General features: G+C 45.1%; 1 protein-coding gene across 2 annotated transcripts in view; it reads left to right on the top strand.

Moving 5' to 3' along the window:
- The window catches only part of SYTL2 (synaptotagmin like 2), a 55,776-nt gene that overhangs the window by 4,958 nt on the left and 28,537 nt on the right, over positions 1–22,281 (top strand). The window contains exons 1-3 of one of the 2 annotated variants that reach the window (XM_035329724.1): positions 7,583–7,593; positions 9,357–9,779; positions 20,627–20,775. In XM_035329724.1, the coding sequence (XP_035185615.1) occupies positions 9,679–9,779; positions 20,627–20,775 (250 nt within the window). In that variant the 5' untranslated portion in view covers positions 7,583–7,593; positions 9,357–9,678. Of the gene's footprint in view, positions 1–7,582; positions 7,594–9,356; positions 9,780–20,626; positions 20,776–22,281 lie in introns of those variants that run through there. The other variant, XM_035329715.1, reaches the window with a different exon arrangement.

Genomic DNA, 22,281 nt, shown 5'->3' with positions numbered 1-22,281 from the left:
CTCCTAAAGGCCATTATTTTTCTGCTGGCACCTGATTTCTGCTGGTATTTGGATTCTGTGCCTATTTTCGGGCACGTGTGTGTCTTCCAGCGAGGACTGGATTAACTGACGCAAGCTTTCTCAGTAGCCTTCAGATTACATCAATTGTTAGGTAGGTAATTTTAAGCTAAGAAATGTGCCTGAGCAGTGTCCGAGGTTTGTGGTTAGTCCGTCAGCTCATGAGAAAGGACAGCCAAAGGGCTTGGTTTGTTTGCTGGCTGTTTGCACACAGTAGTCATTAAACCAAGCCATAGTTACAGTAACAAGGCTGGTGCCTGAAAAGTAGGGGGGCTACAGTGACAAATTAAATTGGGAGTTTTGGGTGAGTAAGGGCTGACTTTGCCTCCTGCAGCTGCTTGTTTATACGGTTAATCGTGTCTGAGAGCACAGCGTTCTGTGTGATCTCAGGCTTGTGCTGGGCTACTGGCAGAGCTGTCTTGGTGAAGTTATGAGGTCAGTAGCCTACCTCGGGAGGCGACGATGATGGAAAAGTTGCCCTCCTGATTTGGCAGCTTTGTGCCCAAGGTCAAGGCACAAGGTCAAGGGCACGGTGTGCCCTCCTGCAGAGATGTGCTACACCACCCGTGACCTGAGCACCTGGCAGCGAGAGCACTTTAGAGCAATTCTGTGATGCGTAAAAGAGGCAGCCTGAAGTTCCTGGGTTTAGAAACACAGTGGAGAAAAATCAGTGCATCAGTGATGGTTGCTGTCCTTGTGCAACTATGGACCTCCACAGCTGATAAACTCAACTTGAATGAGGGTTGGGAAAGAGCCCCTGCTCGTTGGGACCCGTGGGGTCCCATAATAACATTGGTCTGTTTCTTGGTGAGATTGTCCCTGCTTGTGAGGTGAACACAGACAAAGCAGAGATGTTTAATGCCTCCTTCACCTCTCTTTAGCACTTGTGGTGGGCCCCGGGACCCACAGAGCCCTGAGCTGGACAACTGGGACTGTGAGAATAAGTTTCCATCTGTCTCTGAACTTGTGCAGGATTTGCTGCTCCAGCTGGATGCATAAGTCTATGGAGCCCGATCAGATTCCTCCCACGGTGCTCAGAGAGCTGGCTGATGCCATCATGAGATCTCTCTCTCAATTATTTTTCAATGTTTTTGGGAATCTGGAGAAATCTCAGTCAACTGGAAGCTGGAAAACCTTGTCCCAGTTACCAGTAAGGGCAAGAAAGAAGACCCTGGGAGTTACAGGCCTGTCAGTCTCACGTCAGTGCCCGGTAAAATTATGGAGAAGATTATTCTGGGGGTTGTTGAGAACCACCTGAAAGACAACGCAGTTGTTGGTCACAGCCAGCATGGGTTCTCAAGGGGAAAGTCCTGTTTAACAAACTTAATTGCCTTTTATGACAGAGTTACCCACCTAGCTGACTAAGGGAAACCTGCTGATGTAATCCCTCTGGATTTCAGCAAAGCTTTTGATGCTGTTTCTCACAGCATCCTTCTGCACATAAAGCTAGATAAACGCATAATGCAGTGGGTGAATGCTTGGCTGACAGCTCGGGCTGAGGTCCCTTGGTTTGTTCAGCCCAGAGCAGAGCAGGCTGAGGGGAGGCCTCATGGCGGCCTGCAGCTCCCTCACGAGGGGAGCGGAGGGGCAGGCGCTGAGCTCTGCTCTCTGGGGACAGCGACAGGACCCGAGGGAACGGCATGGAGCTGGGACAGGGGAGGGTCAGGCTGGGGGTTAGGGAAAGGCTCTGCACCCAGAGGGTGGTTGGGCACTGGGACAGGCTGCCCAGGGCAGCAGTCAAGGCACTGAGCTGCTGGAGTTCAAGTGTTTGGACAATGCTCTCGGACATAGGGTCTGATTTTTGGGTGGTCCTGTGTGGAGCCAGGAGTAGGGCTTGATGAGCCTTGTGGGTCCCTTCCAGCTTGGAATCTTCTATGATTGATGAGCTAAAATTATCAGAGACATGTGGACAGGCTTTGCAGTCAACCCGTTGCAAGCTTCGTCAGAAACTGAATACTTAAGGGTCTTCTCTCTGGTTTCCAAGACTGAAATCTCTCTACAAAATGTCTTGCTGTCAGCTCTGTTGACTAAACATTAATGTAAGGAAGCATTGAGATGCAAATCCGTGCTTGTTATCAGTAACATGAATTCTTTGCATTGATGCTGCTAGCCCCTTTAGTCAAGTCCTGTTGTTCGAAGGCCTTCTCCGTCAGCGAACAGCCTGGCCTGCACCATGACTGCAGAAACTGCAGCTCAGTGTTTTTTCTTTTCATGTAGAAAAGATTGTTTAGCCAAGGTTATTTATCCAGTACCTGAACTTGTCAACCCAGTTGACAGGATATTTATCACTGTTCATTGGTCATCCAAGGGGATCATTGAGGGAATTGACGTAGAAAACACATCCTACAATTCCAGTGCAGAATTTATCAAGGAAGTAAAACAAACCACCTTTAAAGTGAAAGGAAGGTGTCAACATCTTAACCAAACCTTTTAAGGACTTCATCGGTTATTTGCTCTATGAGACTGATATTTTTTTTTTTTTTTGAGGAAAATTGTTTTTGCCTTGTCAAACTCCCCAGCTAGGACTTGAATTCGTCCTGTTATGTTGGGGAAAAGTTCAGGAAGAGCTACCCATCAAATGCAGAAGTGTGCCAGATAAGCGTTGTACGGTTAGGAGATAACTTCCCACCACATAATCAGTTTGCTTCCGATCTCTTAAATAACAATGTTTTATTTTAATCTTCTTTCAAGCAAGACAAAAATACTCTTCAGCAGGACCCCATGTGGATCTAATGGCAGTGCTTGCGTGGAGGACAAAAGTGTTGATGGGAGCTTGTGTTCTGTGAGTCCCCCTCCCTCTCCTGATTTTGGAGGGAGTCTGTTCCTTCTGTGCAGGGAGAGGAGAACAATTGTTTCACAGCAGACAGGGCTCTGCCTTCAGAGATCTGGAGGACTGGGCCCTTTTCACCATTGCATTTCAACCCCTTGTCCTGAGAACATATTCTTCGTGTATGGTATAATGCGTAAGGAAAAACAACCAGAATTGGAGAGCCTCAGAATTTATGAGAGATACTGATGTTGATGTTAGCTTGCTGGAATATCTGTAATTCTGAAGCTGTTTAGTAAAGAACTCAAGTTCTTTGAGTAGTTTTATACGTTTGACAGTTTAGAATGAATGGCTTGGCATCTCTGGTTAATCTGCTGAACAATGGTCACAGGGAAAAAACAATTTAGGTGTATTTCTCATGGCTTCCTCTTTAATTTATGAACCTCCCATTCCCGAGACTATGACTTTTTGAAACCACTGGCCTAATGACTGTATACCGTGGTAGGCAGAGAGATTCTCTTTCTTAGGCGCTGCTGCCAATATCCAAGCCCTGTGAAAAGAAGTGGCAAGCTGCCATGCCTTATTAAAGGGATTAGGCCACAACCAAAACAAATTGTTCTTCTTCCAATTTCCACTTGTTAGCTTTTTGCTTCGTGTTGTTAATGCTTTGCTCTTTTGTTCAGAGTAAATTTTACGTAAACCAGAACAATTGCCCGTGTAATATCAACGCGATGGTGGCCTTGACTTCTTACCCCAAGAAAAAGCAAATCACAGGCAGAGCAGTGTGGACCACCAACGCAGGTATCACTGGAGAAAAGTGGAGTTTTCCTCAAGCGCTCGTGTTACTCTAGTTGCATTTGCTACAAACCCAGCAATTAGTAATGTTAAATGTTCTGGAAAATTATTATATATTATTAGTATGAGGCCATCAGTAAGAATACTTTAGGGTTGCAGCTGTTTTGCAGGTTAAAGCCAACTGGAGTCATCTTGATACTGGTGAGCAAGGAAGGGTAAGGTGTGAGCAAGGTTTGTGCTGTATCTTTTTTGGCTTCCTATTGTGGCTGTTTTGAGCAGCTGTCTGGTACTATAATTGCAGATAAGCAGGTTCTGTCCCTTAAATGTATAGTAATGAGTATCCTACAGGGGAGCATGTAGGTTTATTATTGGAGTAAAAGAAATCATTTCTGTGTTTGTAAGAGCAACTTGTTATTGCAGATACCCTCTCTTTCTGCAAAGGTCCCCGTACCACCGCCACCTTCTGCTTCACGACCAGCTAGATAAAAACCTCGCTGCCTCCCACTGACTAAACATACATGGTGGCAAACACAGCCCTTTAAGATAATCTCTGGGCCTGCTGGAAATCTGATCTATGTTGTACATGTAGCTGTTACTGTTTTGAAAGCACTCCGATAACACCTCCTGAAAGAGCAGTTGGATTGGCTGCAGATATGCATATCTGACTGGGAGATCTCTTCCCTTCTGCCCCCTCAAGAATGAAAATGACAACAGGCCTCCTCCTGTGTGTTGAAGCTCAGGCTCGTTCCACTACAGCCAACCATGTTTTAAATTCCTGAACGAGAGCTTAAGTCCCTCTTGAAAGGTAAAAGTTTTTTTTTTTCCCCCCATTACCCGAAGTTAACTCCGTAGTGCTCTGACCTCCTGCACAAGTATCTTCATGACTGTCTTAAACTACTTGTGCTTGTGCCAGCGCTGGCATTTAGCTTAATGAGCTGTTCTCCCTCCAAGGGATTTGCATCATATTTAGAGAAATTATACTCCCTGAGCCTAGGATGGTGCTGAGTTGCTTGCGACTGTACTGGCTAATTGTCAGTGGAAAATCAAATTTGTTCAGGAAAGCATTACTATTTTTTTTTTTTTTTTTCCCAAAGTAAAAAAGTTTTTCCCATTCCTGCCTGATGTTACTCCCCAGGGTGATGGCAGCCAGTCCTGCAAAGCTCTCGTTGCTCCTACTGTTCTGGGCTTCCTTGTTCCAAAAATAAAGGATTAATTATTTCCTGAGCATGTGTGTTGAGTACAAACGCAGTCACCCCTTTTCTGAGAATAAGGAGTTTCTCTGCAGATGCAAATTGAGTTGCACGATTCTGTTTATCTGTCTTCCTCAGCTTCCTGTTGCCTTGTGTCTGGACTTCCAGCTCAGCCAAGCTGCCAGCGCTGGTGTGTTGGAGCAGTGAAGAAATAGTCAGGAAACCAAATCCGCTTACAGTTAAGAGCCAGTAGGTTGCTTGAAACTGAATTCCTTACGGCGTGAAGATGATGAAGGTGAGAGTTGGTCAGCCAGGGTAACCGTGTGTTCACCTGAAGGAGCTGGCACAAACCAGGGTGCAAAAAGCAGCCGAAGGCGTAGGGTTGGCTGTCACCGCCTTCCTCGTGTGAGAAGGCGTTGGATGCAAGGCAGCTTCTCCCAAGCAAAGCGTTAGCAGCTTGAGGAGCCCTTGAAAAGCAACTTTGCAATGTAAATATACGACGTTACGAGGCTGCTGCACGCAGAAGGAAGTCTTGTTGATTTGGACTGGGGTTGTGCCGGTTGGTTTCTGATCCTGGTGATGACTTAATGTCAGCCGTGGCAAACAACTCCGACCTCTTCCTTGCCTCTCCCTCATTTCATCCCATATGTATGCACGGAGTAAAAACTTAACAACCAGAGCAATAACTGTGGTACCTCTTAATACGGTAGCTCATAAATGCAGATTTCAGATTCTCATTCCCTACTGGGGAGAAGGTAGGGGAAAAAATAAGGCTCGGTGCAGGGCAAACAAGGTTGTCTGTCTCTTATGACTTGTGTACTAGAAGAACGTAAAGCCTAACTTAAAGGCATCGAGACACAAAACCGCTTGAGGAGGTTCTGGGAAACATTTAGAAGACAATTTCTGGATGGTTGCCAGGCCTGAAGCACTTGGAAGTTGTGAGCAACTTGAGGCTGGGGAGAGAAACACTGCATCTCAGGCCTTTTTTTTTTTTAATTGCAAAAACAAAAGCTTTCATGCAGGAATTACAGAAAACATGACTTCAGATTGCCTTTTATTACAGGGAGTAGAAAACCTTTATGAAAGGGAGCAGTTTGGTGTGGTTTCACTTGGATTTAAGAAAAAAAAATCATGCTAAATATATCAAGACTTATAAATGCTAGTCTACAACACGAGATGACTGATTTTCTCCAGAAATCAGTCACTGTGGTGTTTCTGTTGATTTAATCAGTCTTCTGTGGGACCTTTTGGTCGTATGTGGGACTTGGGTCTGAAAGCTTTCCTGCCAAAGGAAAACTTCCCATTACAGTGGTTCCAAAGAAAATGCTGAGACCTCTCAATTCTTTTCAGCACCTGCAGGGGCTTTAAGAAAAAGTCCGTGTAAAAGAGGTGCAGATGAAGAAGAAAAAGGAAAGCAGAAGAATTGAGCTCGGGGTGCTGGTGGGTGACTTGGAGTGGAGGGAGACGCTGAATTTGAAATTTGGCCTTTGACCCGTAACAGGTGCTTTATTCAAAGCCAACAGGGTTTTACTGTCTGTGCTTGCAATCTTCTGCAGAAAGCCAGCCTTGCAGTAGCGTGTGTCAGCAGCAGGTCTCCCGAGGCTGCCCAGGTACACCCTGCACAGAAAGAGGTTTTTGTCTCGTTTATACTGAGACTGAAATAGGTCCTGCCTTCTGTTTGTGACTGGCACGGTTCCAGTGACTAAAGACTTGTTATCACAGTGAAATGTGATATAGTTTGCACTGTATGGATGATACACATTGAAGGGGGAATTTTATGTATTTATTTTTCTCCAGCTGGTTATCCAGAGAGATTAGGGGCCAGTTTTTCAGGTACTCAGACATGCCTTAACTGAAGCATCATGGTGTTATCTTTGCAAAGGAACCTAAAGGATCCTGGGCTGCAGTTTAAGACTTGGGAAGTTTATTGTCCTAACCTAGGATAGGAGCAAAACCAGCTAATGTAATGCCATGCAAATCTGCGTACAGGATGAATGCAAGTGGGTAAGTGGAACAGAATTCACATAGGGTTTTCCTCCTCCGAAGAGCTGGGAGGAGAACATGACCCGATTAAGCCAGGTACGGTGTGTTAAGCTTAGCAAAACATGGCACCGTGCTGCTCATGTTCAGTCCAGGAGCTGTATCCCCTCATATCTACCGGGTGAGAGGTGAATTGGTGGAGAGAAACCCCAAAAATGAAGTGGGAATGTGAAGTTAGTTGTGGAAACTTCTCTGCAGAATGATGTTATCCGGGAGGGTTCGTAGCAGCGGGCCTTGCTTTGCGCTTCCCCCGGGCCTGGATGGAAAGGCTACCCTGCTGTTTCTTTTAGGGATTTGAATTAAATGGAGAGGTGTAACTCTCTCTATCAGCCTCCTTTGAAGACAAAAGCTCTATTCCTGCGGCAGTTTCCTTACAGGCTTCATGGACCAGCTGCAAACAACTTGCCTGACTGACAAGGAAAAAAAATCCTCGGTGATTCCAAGTCAGAGCTGCCCAGGTTGTGGTTTTAATGTGGGTTTCTGGGACTGTGGCACGTGTGCACATGCCAGCCAGGAAGCATCCAGGGTTTTTGTTTAGCCCTGCAGATGCTGAGTGTTTTATCAGCTGCTCTGGAAAGTTCCACACGACGGTCAAGGCTGATAGCCATACCTGCTGTAGGTTCTGAACAAAATCAGGGTTGTGTGTGTTCGTGGCTCCGTAGTGAGCGCTTCTTCTGCCTAATTCGGGGATAAATCGTTATTTTCTGAATCTGCTTCCAAAAGGCCAGAGTTACTGATGGCAGGGTGTTTGAGATACCATTATGTCGACTTCATGGAACAAAATCCCAATGAGAATCACGGAGAAGATTCAGGTAGCAGCCAACCACAACCACGGGCAGAAGGTTGTGGGGCTTCTTCAGGGTGAGTGGGGTATGACCGTCAACCCGCTCGTGGCTTCCTTCTGCATCTGTAAGAAATGCTGTGACCTTTAGAGCTGAAGTTTCCCTTTGCGTGGTGCCAGTACCTTGTTCTGACCTCTTGGCTGAATGTTCGCAGACTCGGGAGCGGGCACGGTCAAAGCAGCATTTGAAATTCCTACTTAAGGACGCGGTTTGGTTTGGACAAAGCAGTGAGGTTCGTGTTAGTGAAATTACTTTGCTTTTAGTACAGATGTTCTGCAGAACAGTGGTTGGGCCCTCACGTATTCCTGACAGAATTACACACTATTAGTAGGAAAATGTTGAGAGCAAAAGCCAAATTTATATCTTGTGAATTCAGTTGTATTGCAGCCTGTGGCACCCATGGATACCCTGATTTTCCTTCCCAAGGCGGGGGCTGGTGCAAAGGAAAAGGAAGTGATTCAAACTTCAATACGTGTCTTCTGGAAATGCATCCCTTCCTCCTGAGCCCAAGGTGGCAGGTCAGAATGACAGAGCTGTTCTCCAGGAAGTCACAACAGCTTCCAGAAGTTTTCACGTGGTACTGTAAGGATCCTGAGTTTGCAAACGTGGTACCTGACCCTGCAGGAGGAGTGTTTGTTTTGGGGGAAAGAGTATTTTGGTCAAAAGGCTGTTGTAAAATTCCCATTTGGGAGGAATTTAAAGAAAGAATCTCGTAAAATTGTTGCTTGTTGTTGTGACTAGAAGTGAGAAGCGTTTGGGTGATAAATATTTTTGTTAGACAAGACAAAATCCTGCAAAAAGAGGTGTTGCAGTCGCTGGGGAACACGCTCCCTGTGTCTGAACTGGAGCACACAAATTCCTCTGATGCATTCCCAGCCTCCTCCCATCTCGCTGCTGCAACATGTTGTGTTTGGCAGCCTGCTGATGACTTCCTCAGGATTTTTCCTCCGGGGCTTGTGATGACTGCTGCCTTTCTGATCTCCTGGAAGGAGGAAGGAGTCTTTGAAGACTCGGAGTGGGAAGATAGGTGTGGAGGGCAAGGCGCGCACAGTGTGGTAGGAGTGGAGCAGGGTCCAAAAGTTCAATGGCTTGTCCTTACGGGATGGATCTTGTGCTCTTTTTGGTTGGTGACCTGCCAGAAATGGTGTCCTAGAAATGTGCTAATGATAAGGAAACCAGCGTGGCAAGCTCAGGAGTTTTAGCTCAAGTGTTAGGGTGTTGTTGCTGGTTGCTTTTTTGTTGTTGTTGTTGTTTTGCTGTTGGCTTTTGTTTGGTTGGTTTTCTGCTCCTGGAGTTTGGGCAGTCTATTGAAACAAACCCCCAACTTCTAGCCCCCAGTGTTCTTGTTTTTGTTTTTAATCCTTCCTTCTGAGTTCTGCTGACTCAAAGGACAGCTTAAAATGCACTTATTTCCAAATTTTGTCATTTGGATGACGCTTGGTTCTGAGTTTCAGCGTGACTCAGTATACTGAAGAGGAATATATTGTGACCACCTCGTTCAGGAGGCCTGTAAAACAAGTTTGACTTGAAGTGACCATTTGAACTTCACAAAGGGGTTTAATCACACTGAAAAACTTGTTTCTTTTAATTAAAAAAAAAAAAAAAACATACGTAAACAACTTCCCTGATGTTTACAGATTGTTCTTCCTTGTCTCTTTTTTTTAGGGAATGATTAGGCTGCTCCTAAACACTGGATGTGCTGGATCAATGACCTGTCACTCCAGAAAGCAGAGCTGAGAAGACATCGATGCAATGGCGAGCAGCAATGTGGAGCCTTCCCCAGAGTCTCTCGTCTAGGGAATCATGTGCTCACTCCACGGCAACGAAGCCAGATCTGTGGCTTTTTAAATCACAGACTGTAACAGGATCCAGTTGTCTCAGTGCCTGCTGAAAAAGACTTTTCTATACCCTTAAAAGGGACTCCAAGACTAGCCTTGGCAGGTTTTAAGATCATTCTGGACCCTTAACCCTACCTACTCCCACCAAGATGATTGACCTAAGCTTCCTAACAGAGGAGGAGCAAGAGGCAATAATGAAGGTGCTGCAACGGGACGCAGAGCTAAAAAAAGCTGAAGAGGAGAGAGTCAGGTAAGGGACTTGTCACCCGGGGATGTCCTGGGAAGACCTTACACGGTTGGTATGCATCTGAAGAGAACTTCTGTGTTAGTTTCCTTGGAATGAATTTACTTTCCAAGTATCAAAACCTGCAAACTGAAGCACTGTGTAGTAAGTGGGGGTATGTGCCTGAAAAAGAGCACCTGAGTCCCAAACAAAAGGAGTCGGTGTAGATGCAGTCAGCAAAATGCCTGAGTGAAGGAGTTACACTTCAAATACCTGGAGCATTGGTGTAACAGTCCAGAGGAGGAACTGACACTATGCTTCATTGCCAAAAGAAGTCCTTGCAGGCCATGGCTAATGCAGAAAATTGCTCCTTCTGTGACACCACAACGCAAAGAGGGAGCAATGGATTGTTTGGGAAGCTGTACTGTGGATGCTTTGTGTGCTGGGAGGTTTTCCTGGAGCTACTGTTAGGGTAATTACCATGAGTAGAGATGTGTGCATCAAAACAGCATTGCCTAGATGGCTTTGGGAAAGTCACTCACACTGGTACAAACAGCAGCTTAATGGTGGTTTCAGCTAACGCAGGCAGCTAACTGCTCAGGATTTTAGCAGTTAGTCTTTTTAATTTTATTTTTTTCCTCTGATCAGACTCAGTACCCAAAAAAAAAGCCCAACAACAAAAAAGGAACTTTACACGCTGAAAGGTCAAAGCGCTGTAACACAAGCTGATGTTCACAGCTCTGTTCTGAGGCTGGATTTTCTCTCATCAATTCAGGAATCTTCTCTAGGATTCTTTCACATTGTGATGTTCTCAATGGAGAGATGTTTCCTAATTTAATCTTTTGAAATTACTCTAACTGCGATGCTTCTTGTCTGCAGAGAAATATTTTTTGATGATTGTCATCTGTGTTGGTATATCCCAAAAGGAAATGAAACGGCAGCCTGCCACTTGCTCCCAAAGCAGTGTTTATTTTGCTAAGTACGCTTGTACAGTCTTGGTGGCACTTGGTGAGCTGCACTCAGCAAGTTATTAGCTTATTCCCCCTACTGTTCTTCTCTCGAGAACATTAAAGGAAAGACAAGTAGCTTCTCCTGGTTAGAAAGGCATCTTTGCTCAAGGCACGTGCTTCACTGGAGTCTGGAGGTCAAATCCTTACTAGCAATGTTCCCATTTCCCCACTTTTTTAATGCAAGCTGAGAGGGAGATGTTTTTGCCACATAGACTTAACTCCCTTCTCTGCTTTTTGAAGTGGGAGACAATTGTAGCAGAAGGGGTATTTTCTTTTCTTTGCTCCCGGCAGGAAAATACTGGCTTCACTGTTGGAATGGCACCACAGTGCCAGGTCTGAAAGTGCTCAGAAGTAATTGCAGCCATGAGTTTGAGAACATCTGGGAAAAAGGAATCCTCCTGGAGCAGCAAATCCAAAAGGGCGCTCTTAGTTGTGGTCTGCAGAAACGCTGTCAACAAGTATTTTTGTCTGTGTGACTTGGCTGGTGCCATTTGTAGTTGTAGCTCGACAGGGTGTGGTGGAAAATGCAAAGGGCTGCAGGTTGCAGTAGCCTGTAATCAGCATGTTTCTACAACTGAATGTCTCCTCTGGTTTCCAAATATTATAACTTCTGGAAGCTTACATCTGAAACCAATTTTCCTGTGTAAATGTGGCACATGGAGCTTGCTTTTAAATATGGTATACGTTAAAACACTCTGTCAGTTAGCTCTCCAGCCAAGGAGATGTAATCTTTTGGTTGGAATTCTACAGCCTTGCACACCTGGAGGACTCTAAGAGCTGGGATCGAATGTCGTTATCCAAGTATCACACCCTGACAAAGTGCTGTTTGTGTGTATGTATAATGGAACCCTTTTCATGTGATCTTTTTCCCCTCTAGAAAGAAATTCTGAGGCTTGAAGGGTGTTCTAATAACCTGTTCCATCTATGGAGCCTGTGTGCTGTCTTCTGGAGTGTTGTCAAACCGGTAACATGACAAAATCCTCTTTGAGCACCTTCGTAGTGGAATTTTACAAGTCGCCTGATGAGTCCCTTTCCTGCTCACAGCTCCTGCTGCTGCGTGGCTGAAAGTAAAACTTGCCCACGCAGCCTCTTCAGGCTGACAGCTTGAATTCCTGGCTCATCGTGTGCTGTAACGGGTGCTCACCCCATCCTGCAGCTTCTTTTGTGGTGCTCTGAGTTAAGCTGGTAATTTGGGGAACAGCATGCCTGCTTCCCCATTCCAGAAGGAAAGGGGATAATGATGCTTTTTTCTCATGGGCAAAAGGCTGATGGAGAAATCCAATTCCTAGAGGTGTGATGCAAAGAAATCAGTAGACACTTCATCCTCTTCTTGGCCTAGGACGAGAAGCCTCTCTTTGTTCCATTACCCCAGGAGGTGCTGCCAGCCTTGCGCCTCCTTTCCCCCCTTCTTTCTCTCTTTCTCCTTTCCCCCAGAAGCTCCTGGAAACACCTTTGTGGGCTGTGGTTGGGGTTATTTGCTCCTTGTGTAAATGAGGGAGGCTCACGATAGGGAAATACTGGCGTGGAGCTGTTTGTGAGGAGGGCGGTGACTGCAGAGCACCCCGTAATGCATTGGGTGGTATGGCGCTGGATGTCACTCAGAGAAGGCTCCAGGGCTCTCAGGGTTCTGCTGGGTGTTACACGCCCTAACTTTCTCCTACAGGTCAGTGGGAGTGTGGAATCCCTCGTAGAAATGGGGTTTAGTTCCTGTTCAGCCCTAGCAGACCTTTTATTCAGTCGCTTCGCAAGGCAGTGCTCCTTGTGTTGTAGGCTGTCAGAAGGAAGTAGTTTTTCTTGGTGTATTTATTTTGAAGGATGGGAGGTATGTAAGGTATTAGTGCGAGCTGTTAGCCTTGGTGGAACCAGACTAACGTGAAAAGGACTTTCAGTGACTGTCATCAGAATGCAGTCTTAAAAGCTTCACAAGTGCTTTTCTGATGGATATCACAAATTTTGAGGGCCTGCTTAACAGAGGCACGGTTCTCAGTGGAAATGGTTTTGAACATGGGTACCAGTTCAAGTTTAAAGGGCTGGTTAAAGACAAAAGAACCTGGAGATGTTGACTTTCAGGTGCTGCCAAACTAATCTTTTGTTTTCTGAAAAGAATTACCTGTTTTTGTTGCTCTGCCTCCAGGGTATGTCTTCCAAATATTTTAAGGATAGCTAGAGATCATTTTTAAAGCTAAGTCTCTGCAAAAGATGTTCAGCTCACCACCTTTCTTTCTTATAAATCCCTTTACGTTATCTTTGGACTACTTCATGATAAAAGCTTGGGTGTCTGTAAATTATTGGAAAAATAACACTTGGAAGAGGCATGTGGCTCACAGGCAAGGCAAGAGCACAGTGTGTTTGTACATGCTCTCCCTTTTGCCCTGGCCAGTGAACAGAGGGACACCTTGTATATTTAATTGAGGTATCTTGGGCTAGCCATCATTCGCTCTGATCCACACTGAGCTTTCTTTGAAAGCTTTCTGGGGTTCTGGATCAGTGCTGTCACCTGTACATCCCTTCAGTTTCCCTACATTTATGTATAAGGATGTTAAGATCCTGCCAGAGGAATGCCATCTAATAATGTGATTCTGGGGTTTCTCTCAGGGGACTGATGTCATCCCTAGGCCTCGGTGGATTTTGATTCAAACTAATCTAGTAATAAACAAGTGCAACTAATAAGAAAATAAAACCTACAGTTCTTGTGGAGCTGTTAAAAGCACGTGAAACAAAGCCAAACTCCCTTTGCAGTGAATTTAATTCTTGTATTTTAGGACATACTCTTGTGCCAACAAGGAGTTTGCTTATTGAGTGAAAAAAGGTTTTTAATCTAAAATTAATTCCAGTGTTAGTGATTAAAAAACCTCCATATATTGATTTATTGTACGATACTAAAGATTGGGTCACTTGAACTCTTGCTGAAAATGCAAACAGAGAGCTGAGTATCTCCTCCTTTTAGATAGAATTTGCTCTCGCATACTTCTCAGACATAGTACAGCAAAAAATGGAAAATAATAGTTATTGATGGAAATTTGTGCTGTTTTTCTAATTTGTACTGAAATCATATACCTGGATCTATTGGTTCTACTAGGGACCTCTAATTAATTTTAACAGCTTTACTCATTAGGAAGCACGATGTGCTGGTGGTGAGGGTGTCTACATGAGTGTGTGCGCACTGGCCAGCTGCTCCTTGCATGGGAGATGCCTTTAGCCAAAGCAAGAACTTCTGAAAGCTCTTTCCCAGTGCTCTTCGGGTCCTTTCTTTCTACTTTCTAGCCAGGCAGGCCAGCTGAAGCAGGAGGAAATCCATCACACTATGAACAACCCGGAGTATTCCACCCAAAGGAGCTCGAGGATAAGACTACGCTTCCCCGCTGCACACACCCTCCTCTCCTTTGCTCATAGAGGCATTTCTCATTGCCAGAGATACAGGGGAATCCAGCTCATCAACTCACCAATAACTTTTGTTCAAATAAATGAAACCTGGCCTTTCTCTTTTCTTAACATTTTTTTTTTTTATTTTTATCCTTGGCAATTTAATATAACCAACCCCCTCTGATTTAACAGGGCAGAATTTCTGAGACCTTTTGCAATAAGAAAGCTCTCAAGCAGCACCCACAGTTGCTGCTTTCTTGAGTACGTTAAGTACCTGAATAAAGTGACATGAGCAAGATCCTATTGGAGCTGTAACGTGCATCTGTCTGGGGAAAGAGTACAGGCTCATCTCTTCTGGAATTATCCTGCTTCATAGGCATTTTTTAGCACCAAATGTGACTTTTTTTAGCATCAGATGTGACCAAATGAGCACCAAACAGAAACTTTTGTCTTTGCATAGATAGCTCTTGATGCTGTATCTGGTCTGAAATCCGAAAATGAAATCCAGGCTTTAACACGGTATCAATTCCAATAATGCAGGTTCTTTGTTCCTTTACAGTTGCTGTGTGAGTCCTGTGGTCTGTCATTTGGTCAAGGTCGTTTTTTAGGCTTTATACATCGGTTTTTAACGCCTATGACATACTAGGAATGTGGCATTTGGGCAGATCCTGTGTGAGAATGCAGGTACTTTTAGCAAACTCTCCTCCTCAGATTCAGGTCATCTTGTACTGTTGGCTCTAGAGCCACGGATGTCTTGTCTCAGGACAGCCGCTCCTTCATTGTGAAGGGTTCGAGGTTTGTTTTCCCTGCCAGGTTTATTTGGGTTGTGTATGAAGAGGGAGGGGAGGCCATTGCGAGCTTCGATGCAAATCCTTGAAAGCAAACAGGCTGACCAAACACTGGAAGGCAGTAGGAGAAATGAGGCAGGTGGAAGCTAACAGAAACCATGAGGGCTGGCAGACCTGAAACACCTGCCGTCTGCTCTGCAACCTCAACAGCCCTGCTACAGATTTCCTGAAAGGAATGAAGTTAGGCTTGTGTAAAGTAACAAATGCACAAGAAAACTGGCATTCTGCCTGTCTGGACAGTATCTACATATTTTATCAGGTATTACTTGTAAAATGAAGCTTATTTTGAGCTTGGCAGTGCTACTAATAGTAGGAGAATGTGTGTTGACTGCAGGAGATGTAGTAGAAAAGCATACAAGAATGAAGAACTTGGTTTTCAGTGCATAATGTGTGTATATATACATATATTAAATGAAATACAGGCACAAGATGCTAGTTTGGTGTCCCAGCTGTTGGCATCTTTTAGGAGAAATATGACATGGAGCAGGGTTACTCTGCCCTGTGTGTTTCACAAGAAGATGTTCAGCTGGGATCATCGTTTTGGTTCCAAAGACCATGTTTTAGTGAGTAACTCCAGAATTGCCAGCTTTCACTCCTTTCTCTCCAAAATCAGGCTTGTCTCACAAGTGTGTAGTACAGCCATTCTGACATTCCAGGTCTGAATTTGTTTTCCTCTCCTGCTTCAGAATAAATGCCAGTTTGTCTCCTTAGCCATAAGGAGTTGTGCTGGCCACAGCCAGTTTCGTTCTCCCAGGATCCCACAGCAAGGTGGTAGCTGAGATTTTCATCAGGGTATTGCCAGTAGACTTCTGCCTATCCAGAAGCCTGGCTGTATTAAAACAGAACAACGTGCACAACCACAATCAGAACTAGGCTGCCTTTTCCTCATGCCCCTGCTTACTTCATCCTACCCAAAACATCGCTATTTAGAGAAACCCCAAAGGCAGGAATTAAGCTGTTGCTGATCAGGTATCATAACAGGGGTGGGGAAAGGCTGTATAACCTCACTAGTCTGCTGCATGACTCTTACTACAGCCTTCAACCAGTTTAAAATTCTATTGCATTATGTATACCAATCAAATAAGGATTGATTTTTGAAAATTACCTGTGTGTAGCTGCTATGCAAAAAGAAAAATCCCTATTCCCTGCTCAGGCTTGGCCCTTATAAAAGTTTTGGGTGCATTTCTCTAGCAAATGCCAGAGTTCTCTCTCTCTGTGCCTTACTGAGATATGAGCAAAGTGGCGTGTTTGTGCAGACTGTAGTGTGTGCAGTTACTCCTTTTGACTTGGAAGCCTTTTATGGCTATTTTACCCTCTCACAGAAGGGGGGAAAAACGAATCACCAGTCCTGACAGTTACAGTGCCCTGTCTAATATCCTTTTACTCCTGTCCCTGCATGAGTGGTCCTGCAAAAAGCATAAAAATGGCTTGTTTGGATCAGCTTCCAAACACAAACTAAATCCCTTATCTTCTTTTTCTTGGTTTGGGGTTTTGGTTCTGATTGCAGCAAATAGAAGCGAGGATAAATTCCTGAAAAGTCTCTCTGCTTTCTTTTTCTCTACTCATTTGGTATCTCATTTGTAAGAGGAAGGCTTTTGAAGTGGATTTATAGATGAGTTGGTGGTGTTGGGCTTTAAAAAGCATTTGCTTTGCCACCAGTTGCTGGAGTGCTTTTATCGTAAGTTCAGAATAAAGTGTGTGAGACACTACTATTAGCTTTAATTAGCATTTAGTTACATTATTATTTATTACTAATCAAATCTCTCGCTTGGAACCAAACACAGACCCTGATTTAACTGCTTCCGAGTTGTTACCTCTTGCAGATTCTCTGGTGACTTGTAGTGCAGGCTGTGAGTAAGAGGGAAAAGGGGAAGGCGAGAGAGGCTGAGGAGGTCTAGCTGAACAGTATTAGATATGGTATGTGGACATTAGGTATGTGCTGTTGGATATTGTTCTTTTTAAAAACAAACCGCAAACCAACAAAAAAACGATGACAGACAAACAAAAACCCCCAAGGTCGTTATCACTTAGCTCTACATGCAGTGAGCTCTCACACTAGCCTACAAAGCACAAGATAAATGTTGTGGATTTGCTCATAGCAGGGTTGATGCGGGCTGATTGTATCGGAGCAGACTTCCTGCCTTGCAGTGGTACCATGTGGCTTAGCCTCCTATCAGATGCTCCAGAGGTGGGGAGAGACAACCTATTTTATACACGACGGGTTGGCTTTGCCTGCAGAGCGCCTGACAGTTGCTTTGCATGCAAAAATCTAAGTAATTCTGCACGTACTTAGTGCCCAGGTGGGAAGAGGAATTTGTTGTCTTGCCATCAAAAATGTTTTGCCTAGACACAGTGGGGAAAGCCTGTTAAGTAATGGGGGAAGTCTTCTTTTAAAAGAGGGTTTTAGAGTGAATTCTTCTTGACTTGCATACCTTCATTTTCTTGAGTTTCATCTTGCTGTAGAAGAGATGGGCACTAGCTTTATTATAACTTCAGGCTATTTCACTCTGAAAACTGCAGCACAGGGTACCCGGCACATTGAGAGACCACCGAGGGGCTCCACAGCCAATGCGTACGTTATGTAAAGTCATTACTGCGTTTTTTCCTAATTGCAATCTTGGCAGACTGAGCCTGCAATCTGAATCCCAGTCTGGATTCCAGCTAGTCCTTTGGTCACCGGGAGGAAAACGAGGTAATGACACGTTGGTCAGCCTTCCTCTTGACGGAGCAGCTGGCGCAGGATCAACCCTTGGCTTCCAGTTCCGTGGCGGTGCTGGGAGGCGTATGTAGCTGTGGAAAACCGTGGTTGCAGTCTGACTGCTGCGCGATTCCTTTAAAGGTAAACCACAACCTAAATCCAATGCACAGCGGTGAGACAGGCACGCACAGCACAATCAGGCTTTTTTAACTGCTGAGGCTTGCTCACAGCAGAGCTTGAGAACTCAAGCTGTGTTGTAAAAAATTGTCGTTAGTAACCTCAGCAGCTGTTTTTGCAGTGAGTCTATGATGTGTTGGTGAATGTAGACTTCCCAAAGCTCTTTTTTTTTCCTGCTAAGAGCTAAAGCTAATTGTATTTCTGTTAATGGAAACCTGCCTCTTTATTTGTGGCTGGTAAATGGCTGGGAATAGCTTATATCCGTTCCTTTAATTCCTCAGAAGGTGGGACTGAGAGGCTAAAGCCAGTCTAACAAAGGTCAAAAGTGCTCAGACTATGCAGGTGAGAAGGCAAAAGAAATACATTCCTAAGTCTGTTGTGTTGAGATTCCATCATGTCTTAAAAATGCGAGGTCTGTCAGCCAGACATGTAACTTGTACAGAAAGTGCTGGGTAAATTGAGGCCACGCTTACACGTGTGTTAGCACAGTTATCTCAGCAGGCCTCCCGGACCTTGGGAGCTGGTGGAGTTAAGGCACGCTGACTTCTGTGGGCAGCAAGCAGGGGTGGGGGCACTGCATCCACCATTTCCTGCCAGCTGAAATGGTGCAAACCCTGCTTCTGGGATCTGCTGGGCTCGTAAAGGCCTCCTGCCACACCCTGGTTCCAGTGGTTGCACACTGAGGTGAAAAGAGTGAGCAATGCCCGGGCTAAAAGGGCTGAATCAAGCAGAGGGAGGCCGTTGAATGCTTCTCCTGTGACTCAGTCCCTTCCCCACTTGAGAACTTCCCTTGGAACGTGTTCTCATCCAGCCCTGCAGCGCTAGCTGGGGTCAGAGCTCTGCTGGCCTGCGGGCTGTGCAACTAGCTGAGAAGCCAGGCCCTAGCCTAAAGGAGCATCTGTTCTGAGAAGGTGAATAACACGTGGGAAAGAAGGTGAAAGGGAGAAGCAATCATCTGTGTAAAAGGTCTTCCAGTCCTCCTGATGTCTGGGTTCACAAATGGGCTGAGCAGTGAGGAGTTGTCTCACAGCTCAGCAAACGTCTGCCTGAGGACAGGGGGAAGCTACTGCCAGGCTCCTGCTCCAACCTGGAAGACCTGCAGCAGTTGAAAAGTGCATGTTCTGGCTTGGATGGAGCACGGAGTTACAGCAAGAGGGAGGGCCAAATTTAAAATTGTCCAGTAATGCTGAATCCTAGCATTGAAAAAGCCAGCGGTGGCCTTGGCTGCTGGCAACCTCAATGGGATGTGGCTGATTCAAGGCAGAGCAGCTGTTCTTACATCTGCTGAGGAGGGACTGACTGTTGACAGCTGCTTTCCAAGACAAGTTTAAGTATTCAAATCCTGCTATAGCTGGGCATTCAGATAAACATTTTGATTTCTTGCCCTACTAGGTTGAAGGAGGGGCTGAGCAGCAGGTGGGTGAGAAGGGCCTCTTAGTGTCAGGGTTGGGACTGGCTCAGTGCCCTTTTTCTGTTCTGAATCCTTGTCTGTGCTTGGCAGTCAAATCTGCCACATACAATAAAAGGACTGTGATTGTACCTGTGTGAGTGGACAAGAAGTTTCTTGATGTAACTCACCAGCACTGTAAAACTGGCAGTGACCTTGGCCACCAAGCCTGTGAGGGATACCACCATCCCATGGCGATGTGGCACGTGTTTAGCCTTAATATTTCTGAGTAACTTGCAGAATTGTTTTCTCTTGGGCTGTGTTTTTAGCTTATTTGCTGAAGCATCATGAATGGAGAAAGCAGATGAATCCTGATTTAACTTTTTTATCTTTTTCCTTCTTGAGTAAGTACCCTCTAAACCTGCATGGTAACTTTCCTGGTCTGCGGGTTGGTCTCCAGGCCACATATAAGACAAATGACTCACGTGTTATGCACCTAATGAGGAAGGGAAATGATCTCTCAAACTGCAAATCTGTTAAAAGTATGACCTGTCAAAGCAGAGTGACCCTGCTGCCTTCCTTTTTAACTTGCATTCATGTAAACTTTATCAAAAAGTGGGACCATCTGTCCAGTACACTTCTGGAGGGTGTGTGCAGAGGTGGTAGTACCGCATGAACAGCTTGAAAAAGCATCTGAGCCTCAAAACAGCCCTGAACTTGCTTTTGGCACAGATTTCCTGTGCTGCCCTGATAGCTTATCTCAGCCTTAGCCTTGGGACGACGGGCCTTCAGAGGCAAGAAGTCACAATCTGCAGTTACTGGAGGCTTTTCCAGGGCTGGCTCAGCTTGTGAGCCAATGAGAGCAAAACATCTTCTCGAAGAGCTCCTTTAACGGATGCTCTGAGGGTAGCAGGGCTGAGGCTCTTCCCTCCCCAGTGCATTGTCATCTCTTGTAATCATTTCTCATTATCAAATAAGGGAAGTAACTGGTTAGAAGATGGAAATAGCATGCTGAGACAGCTTCAAAACAATCAAAGAAGCAAAATCAACAACAAACAATCCAAATCCACAAACAAAAAAACCCATGCCTAAGCACTTGCAGAGCACAGCCCTGGAACAGATCCATCCAGGCTTTGATTATTCGATTATTGTGTCATCTCCTGATTTCCGCAAGAGGTGTTTTGAGTCTTCAAAAAGCAGAAAGACGAAGCAGCAGAAAATATTTTATTACTTAGTACTTCTTGCCACTTCCTTCCCCCACCTGTTATCTTGTATTCAGTATCAGTGGGAACCTGTATATCTACATCATATTTAGTATTTCCCTTCTGTTCACACAGATAAGCAGACTGTGCATGTCTCTGTGTCATTTATTTAATCTCTTTTCCCTCCAGGCATTTACCAGAGAAAGTCAAAGACGATGTTCAGCTAAAGAACATGAGCGGACAGTGGTTTTATGAAGCCAAGTCAAAGAGGCACAGGGATAAGATCCATGGAGCAGATATTATCCGAGCTTCCATGCGAAGGAAGCCTGCCACTGTTGGTAAGCATTTGGCTTATATTTCCTTGTGGAAAGGCTGGTGTGGAGATGACTCTGTTACTTAACTAACTTCTCACAGTGTTGTATGTGAAATGCAAGAAGAGTGTGTTAGTGTTATGAACAGAAAATGATTCAAATGGGGGATTTTGTAATTTCACAGTGTTAATTTTCCACTCAAGCAATGCTATACCAAGAGAGAATTGTGTGATCACAGAACGGTTGAGGTTGGAAGGAGCCTCTGGGTCCATCTGGTCCAACCCTTGCTCAAGCAGGAACACGCAGAGCAGGCTGCCCAGGACTGTGTCCAGGTGGCTTTTGATAGACCCTTTCTCTAAGGAGGCAGATTCTACAACCTCTCTGGGCAACCCGTGCCAGTGCTCCATCACCCACCCAGCACAGAAGTGCTTCCTGAGTTTAGACAGAACCTCCTGTGCTCCAGTTTGTGCCCGTTGCCTCTTGTCCTGGCACTGGGCACCACCAAGAAGAACCTGGCTCTGTCTTTACACCTTCCCTTCAAGTACTTACAGAGGTTGATAAGGTTCCCCTAAGCCATCTCTTCTTCAGGCTAGAAAATCCAAGCTCTTCCAGTCCTTCCTGACAGAAAAGATGCTCCAGTCCCTTAGTCATCTTGCTGGCATGTTGTTGGACCCTCTCTGGTAGGAAGCAGTATGTGATGACTGCTATCAGGAGGGACTGGCTCGTGTTTATACGTAGGACTAAAAGCCCTCTGCAATCCTGGATTGCATTCTCGAGGCCCTGTGAGTTACCCTAGAAGAGGTGAAGAATCAGACTGAGGGTATTTCCCCTTCAGTATGGATCCTCCAGATTTTGGGTGGTCTGTTTGAGACCTCTGAGACTTAAATTTGTACTATTAAACCTACCTTAAAAAAAATAAATCAAAGTTGTGGTTATCATGTATGTAACATCAGAAGTAAATACAGTATAGTCTTTCAGGAGAAATGAAACAAAAAGGGAATGTAAGAGCTGCTCCACTGGGCTAAGCCAAAAGCTTTTCTTACCAGCATCCCGTCTCTGGGTGCCTGGTGGCATGTGTAGCCTCCAAGACCAGCCTGCAGCCACTCGCACCTAAGAATCTGTGAATTAGAGGAGGTATTTTAGGTTTGTTTTCTATCAAGTTGTCCAAGAAGTTCTTGAAAGTTGTGCCTCTTTAACATTCACCGTGTCCTGTCTCGAGGCCTTCTGGAATGAAGATTTCCCACATAAGTGGTAAACATTTACTTCTTGGGATTTGAGCTGATCACCATTAATGTCGTGCCTGGGAAAGAAAGTGAGCGGTCAACCTGTGTTCAAAGAAGCATAGGTGAAATAGTATATGTGATTTTATAGATCTCTTATAAACCTCTCCAGCATCTGGCTCTTCTAGCCTGAAGAGTACTGATGTCTTCTGTTGTTTGTTGTACAGGAAGTGATTTATTTCTGAGGCCCCTGTCCTCTCTTGACCTCCTGTTCTACCAAACCCTTTTGACTTAAAGGGCAGGAGTCATGTCA

This window comes from Oxyura jamaicensis, chromosome 1 (genome assembly GCF_011077185.1).
Source record: "Oxyura jamaicensis isolate SHBP4307 breed ruddy duck chromosome 1, BPBGC_Ojam_1.0, whole genome shotgun sequence".
Classification (NCBI taxonomy): Eukaryota; Metazoa; Chordata; class Aves; order Anseriformes; family Anatidae; genus Oxyura; species Oxyura jamaicensis.
This window is presented reverse-complemented; position numbering and strand designations above follow the sequence as displayed.